Source organism: Fukomys damarensis, unplaced genomic scaffold, assembly GCF_012274545.1.
Source record: "Fukomys damarensis isolate Sample0158 unplaced genomic scaffold, DMR_v1.0_HiC HiC_scaffold_16, whole genome shotgun sequence".
In the NCBI taxonomy this organism is placed as follows: Eukaryota; Metazoa; Chordata; class Mammalia; order Rodentia; family Bathyergidae; genus Fukomys; species Fukomys damarensis.
In genome coordinates this window covers 89156662-89163180 of record NW_022900928.1, presented here as the reverse complement: position 1 = coordinate 89163180, position 6519 = coordinate 89156662, and the positions used below count along the sequence as shown (strand labels likewise).

Here is a 6519-nt window from a genome sequence, read left to right as displayed (position 1 = left end):
AAAAAAAAAAAAAAAGAGGAGGAGGAAGAAGCCACAAAGAAAGACTTGGGCATCAAGTTTGACAAATAGGATGCTTCCTATCTCTGGTACTACTGTACTCCACAGAGACTTGTTAGATGGCTATCATTTAGTGATAGCATGTGGCCCCCATCACTCTCGTGTGCAAGGGATGGGACAGAATTTTCTAACTTGTTGCAAGCAGCAAGTTTGTGCATGTTGCCCACTCTGCTCTCAGGATCACCAGGTGGGGATCATAGTAACCCCAGTGGTCACCACAGGCTGCCTCCTCCATGACCTTAATGTCAGCCTTATCTAAATTCACGATCACATAAAAAGACTGGGAACAGAGCTGTCATTTGGGATGATGAGATTTTTCTGGAAATAATATGGGTGACAGTTTCACGGTGTTTACTGGATTGCTTAACACAATTAAAATAGCAAATCATATGCTATATATATTTTACCAAAATAAAAATGAAACTCAAGAAAGGACTGGACAGCAAAGGTCCCATGGAGATCAAGAAAGCAGGAGGAGACACTGACTAGGGGACAAATAAGACTGTGCAGCAATGTGTGGGGATAAGGTGGGGCTGGGATCTCCTGTCTCCCTCCCTCCCTTCCTCTCCCTTCCACAAATCCAGACTCTATGGTCAGCACCACCTCCTTCCCTAAGCTATCCCTGTTCTTTCATATCTTTAGGGTCCTCAGAATGCCATAAGCACTTACATTCTCTGCTCCATGAACCTCAACATCTCATCTCCAGCCAGACTGTAAGTCCTTTATGACAGGTGGCACATTCTAAACATCTCTTTCTAAACTTCTTGCACAGCAGACTAGCACAGACTTAGCACATACTGGTTACTCTATTTATACCCATGAGCTATGAACTTTGTGTTTTTGGAAGAAGATTGCAAACAAAAAACTTTAGCTAATTAATAAAATGAATCAGAAATTAATTAGAAGGGCCAGAGATTTAGCTCAGTGGTTTTGCTGCTTGCCTCACAAGTGCAAGGTCCTGAGTTGTATCCCCATACCAAAAAAGAAAGAAAGAAATTAGAAAATGCATATAGAAATAGCAAATATATGCTTTGCTTCCAAGCATCATCACTCCCAAGGATATGATTCTAAAGTTCAAGTTTTGATACTATGCCAACACAACCATGGTATGGCTCATACCTGGCATGGAGTGGGGATAAATAGTGATTTCAGGAGACCATCACTGACTGAGTCTGGAACTCCTCAGGGCAGCCATGCTGCATTTGATTTTTAAACCAGGGATTGAAACCAGGATCTTGCTCTTTCACTCTTTCAAGGACAGCACCACTGAGCTAAATTCCCAGCCCCACGCCATATATATATATATATATATATATATATATATATATAAACACACACACACACACACGCACACACACACACATATATATGTATATACACTAACATTTATTGGTACATTTTAAGTGTATGTAATGATAACATTTATCATTGGAAATTTGCACCTGTACATGGTACATCCCACCCTTTTCCCCCATTATCCTTTCCATTTTGTACACTGTAATGTACAGTGTTGTACACTGTATTGAAATATAGCACAAATAAATTGACTTTCACCTTGATGACACATTAATCCCATTTAAATGAGTAGTCAAATTTTTAAAAACCCACAAAACTGGTAAGGAATTTTCATCTTCAGTTTCCTTGATTCCATAAATGATGGTATCATTTTACAATTCACAAAATCTTTTCAGTATTTTACTCCAACCTGGCCACCTCACTTCAGAAAAATAATATCCCCATAGTCAGCATCCTTACTGTTAAGGAACTCATGGAATTGGTGATTCGATCCCTAAACCTCATGAAATTCACAGCTTTGGTGATGATTTGCTTAACATCTTTTTTTTCTTTATTCTTTTTTTTTAGAGACAGGGTCTCCCTACATAGTTCAGGCTAGTCTTGAACTCACTATTTGAACTCATGGGATTCTTCTGCCTCAGTCTCCTGAGTATTGGGATTATAGGAGTGCACCACAACATCTATTTTTATTTTTTTTTTGTACCGGGGATTGAACTCAGGACCTTACACTTTGAAGCAGGCGGCAGATCCACTGAGCTAAATCCCCAGCCAACATCCATTTTTAAAGCTTTAATTTCCTTGATGTATGATGCAACACTATTTTATCAAATGTGACTTGCCAGCAACAATTGCATTATCTCTTACTAATTTATAAATACCTCTCTTTCTTTACTTTCTTTCTTTTTTTAGAGAAGGTTTCACTCTGTAGTTCAGGCTGAATTCATTATGTAGCCCAGGCTGGCCTCAAACTTGCAGTGATCCTCCTGCCTCAGCTTCCTGAGTGCTAGGATTATAGGCATGCCCCACCATGTCCAGTTTAAATCCCTCTTCTTTACCAACCATCACAGAGTACCACTATGGCTACACCAGATATGGTAACAAAGTTTGAAGAAAGTCACTGTTATTTTTAATGCTTTACACAAATGAAGAGATTTAGCTGGATTTTGTTGTTGTTGTTGTTTTTGTTTTTGGTATCAGGAATTAAGCTTGGGACCCTGTGCTCGTGAGGCAGGTGGCAGTACCACTGAGCTAAATCCCCATCCCTTAGTTGTATTTTAATGGCATCGAAGAAACCATTTCTTCAGTGATACTATATTCATAATCTATAATGCTGCTAATTTAAAACAGCAAGTTGAACCATACCTGTCACATCAGCACTTTCATCTATTGCCAAAGGATAAAGTTTGAAATTAGCAGCTTCACTCTTACATCTTTTTCAGTAGACTTTTCCCCATTTCCTCAATTTATCTAGCCATAGTCTGGTGAGACAACCCTATTTAGAAAAATTAAGCAGCGTGCCTTATTTCTCTCAATAAAAAAGCACTCATCCATTTTCGACTGAAGACTTTTCCTTTTTCCATTTTTCTTTTCTTGGTTCTGTTTTCTTTGAGATGATGGTGAAGCCATTCTGTGATTCAGGTATGCTGAGAGGCTGAAGCAAGAGGATCACAAGTTCAAGACCAGCTGGGCAACTTAGCAAGACCCTGGAGCTCCAAGTCTTCCAGTCCGTGCGGGTCTGCCTCACCCCGAGGTCTCCCTTAGAGTCTCTGGGTGACTGAAGCGCTGGCAGTCAAGGTTTGTTTACCGTCACCATGGAAACCACGGCTGGGTGTGCGGAGCCGGACCTCCGCCATCACTCGCAGCGCTTCCGGCCCGGGCACCTGGAGGAAGAACCCGATAGCTCCCCACCTTACCCAACGCCATTGCTGGCGTGACCACAGGGGGGCTTTCCCCCCAATCCCACCTTCCTCTGGACCACGCTGCATCTTTTGAGCATACATTTTTGCTTTTGATCACCACCAGGCTTGACAAGCAAATGACTTCTACTCTTTGCAAACAAGCTCAAAGGACAAAGCCAAGCCTCCTAGAGAATCTCAGAGAACATGAAATCCTGGAAATGTCTGGCATATGTGAGGTCTCACCAGAAATGCGGCATGATGCAAAAGCTGCTGACACAAGAATCTCAGAATGTCTGAAGATGGGACAGCATTGTTATGATAAACAAACATAAATTTCATGTGTTTAAATGTAAGTCTGTGAGATTACTTTTCAGCTGGAATCCCAAAATCAGAGGCCAGGTAGGCAGCCTTTGAGAGAGAAGTTAAACTGGGTTGAAGAAAATGGGCAGTGGTGAGAACTCAGAACCCTTGGTCCCAGTAGGCCGGACACTATTTGCCAAATATTTCCATTTTTTACAAGAAGTCTATATTTTTATGTGAAATTGCATATATTTAAAATACTGTGGGAGTTGAGGGGCAAACAAACCAGCTCCTGTTTGCTGGTCACATCAACCTTAACCTGGAGCTGCCTACTCATTCTTAGCCACAAAATTTAAAATATTTGCTTGCATTCATGGCACTCTGGCCCTACTGGGAAAGAGGCTTCCTGTACAATGACTGTCCGTCACCTGTGTCCAGGTTGCATGTTCTTCTATCTGTTCTAGGACTTTGCTTATGAGAATCACCACTGTGATCCGACTTGATTTACTCCAGTGCCCCTGACACTGCTGTCACTATCTGTGAATGACTGCTCACTGAAAGCGGCTTGGACATCCTGAGACTCTGAGATCTCTGCAGCCCACCACTGCTCCCGCATCCTCAAACTCTTTATACCTTTCCTCTCTGGTTGCCTCTTCTGGGAGTGTTTTCTTTCCATTCCCTGACACCCCCATCCTCATTCTCCCTCTTCTTTAGAGGCTTTTGTCAGTGAGTCCATGCTCTCAGACCTGCCTGGCTCCCACCTGGCTCTCCCCTCAGCTCTGCACCTGCACAGCCTGTTTCCTACAGGTCCCATGCTGGGCTCAAACTTAGCAGCTCCAAGACTGCTCCCCTAGCACAAAACTGCTCCTCTCCCATGAAACCTTCTCAGGGAAAGGCCACTGTCATCTAATGCCTGAATCAGAAATCCAGAGTACTCCACCAGTTCCCTCACTCCCTCTCCACAAGTTCTATACATCTATCTGCCTAATAAGCAATTCTCAAATTCACCACTTCTCCACCTCCTCTAGCACAGCCATGGTCACCGCCACCTGGCACATCGGTGACTGTGTGCAAGCCCTCAGTCTCCTCCTCTTCAGCCGCATATCTAAAATTTGTGGACATAAAGCAGCCAGGCTCCTGCCCTGACTAAACCCTGCCATGGCTGCACTTCCTTGGATGCAGTTCAAACCCCTGCATGTGTGCTAATAATGGCTTTCCAAGCTCTCAGGCCACTTTCCTGGTTTCTCATCCCTCACTGGGAGCTCCAGCTCCATGAAACTGTGGACTTCACTTCCTCTTGGAACTGCACCTGCCTCCAACTTATGCCTGCCCTACCATATCCCGTTTGTGTGTCCCATGCCCATCCTGCAGGCTTCACTAGAAGGACCCCCATGCTGCCACCCTTTCTTGCTCTCCTAGATGTTTGGTTGTACACTCCCAAGGCCCCAAGTACACACTCCATTTCAGCACTTCCTGTGTTGACTGGGAGCTCTGTGAGGACAGGATACCCACTATTTTGCTACCTGTTTTCTCAGTGCCCAGCACAGTGCTTGGCACACAGGAGGCATCCAATAAACATTCACTGGGGTTATTTTTTTTTATGCATGCTAGTGATGTAGATTTGGAAAGGGCTTCAACTTTCATTGAAATCATGCACTTGTTTCAGTGAAAAAGCCAAAGCCCAGGGGAACAAATGGTGATGTTCCAAGTCCCACAAGCTGCCCTCTAAAAACCCAGGAAGCCCTCATCACCCTACCAACCAGCCCTAGGTCTCAGAGCCCATCAGGCAATCGCAGCTGCAGAGGACCAAACATTCTCCCTCAGGAGAGCACCTGGTGCAAAGTGTGATTGCAGGTACCCTCTACCTGTGGCAGGTGAGACTTTGGCAATGAAGTTACCTTGGGAGAGCTGCAAACAGGCCAAAGCACAGAGTGCCAGAGTCTAGGGTAGCATGCAATCTCCATGGGATGGCTAAAGGGTTGCAGGTTCCCTCTCTGCCTTCCCTTCAGCTTTAGCTGGCAACACCTGACATAAGGGGAATGTACATTGATGTCTCTTTGAAATCAATTTCCTAAACTAGGGCAGTGGCTTGGCAATTAAGCATCTTACATTTTGACTCAAAGCAGCCAATTACTAGCAGCTGGATACATTTAACTTATCTATGACAGAGGGAAGGGGGCACTTCCTGTGGATGGAGATGGGACAGCGAATTGAAGAGTCAGCCCCTCCCATCAAGTAACAGCCCAGGACAGTCTTGGAATTTGAACTCTTTTAATGACATTTTGAAAACACAGCTAACCATTCTTTTTCTCCTATTATGGGTTCCTGGTCCATCTGCCTTGGCCATGTTCTGTCCAGGCCCAGGAAGGTCTGCTTTCCATGGGGCATGTGCAAGGATTCTCTGTGTCTTCTTTTTTACACGTCAGAGCTGGGGACTTTTTGTGGACTTTGCCTGAACACGGGGGAGGGGGGCACGAAAATGGCAGAAGTCCAAACCATAGCGTTGACACGCCACGTCTCAGGGCATAAGGCTCTCGAATCTGAAAGCTATGAAAGGATCCCGGTGAAAACAGGCTCAGAAGAGCCGGGTAGGCGCCACCTCAGTGGGAGTGGGCCAGGTTGGGGCTGCCAGGTCCCTACCGGAGGCTGGGAGGGCGGCTTCACCATGGATGCGCTGGTGCCGCACCAGGTGGGTCTTACGGCTAAAGCTCTTGCCACACTGTGGGCAGGAGAAGGGGCGGGAGCCCGTGTGGATGGCTTGGTGGCGGACCAGGTTGGTTTTGGAGCTGAAGCTGCGGGCACAGACAACGCAAGAGTGGGGGCGACTGCCCGTGTGCACGGCCTGGTGGCGGCCCAGGTGCGACTTACGGCTGAAACGACGGCCACACTGGGCACAGGCAAAAGGCCTGGCACCGCTGTGAGCCCTGGCGTGGGCGACAAGATTGGGCCTCGAGCCGAAGCGACGGCC

The 6519-nt window shown here is 45.7% G+C and overlaps 1 protein-coding gene across 1 annotated transcript in view; it reads right to left on the bottom strand.

Moving 5' to 3' along the window:
- Positions 1-5810: 5810 nt before the first annotated feature.
- Positions 5811-6519, bottom strand: part of Znf467 (zinc finger protein 467) — a 6317-nt gene continuing 5608 nt past the window's right edge. The window contains exon 6 of the mRNA XM_010619180.3: positions 5811-6519. Coding sequence (XP_010617482.1) covers positions 6127-6519 — 393 coding nt within the window. The 3' untranslated portion in view covers positions 5811-6126.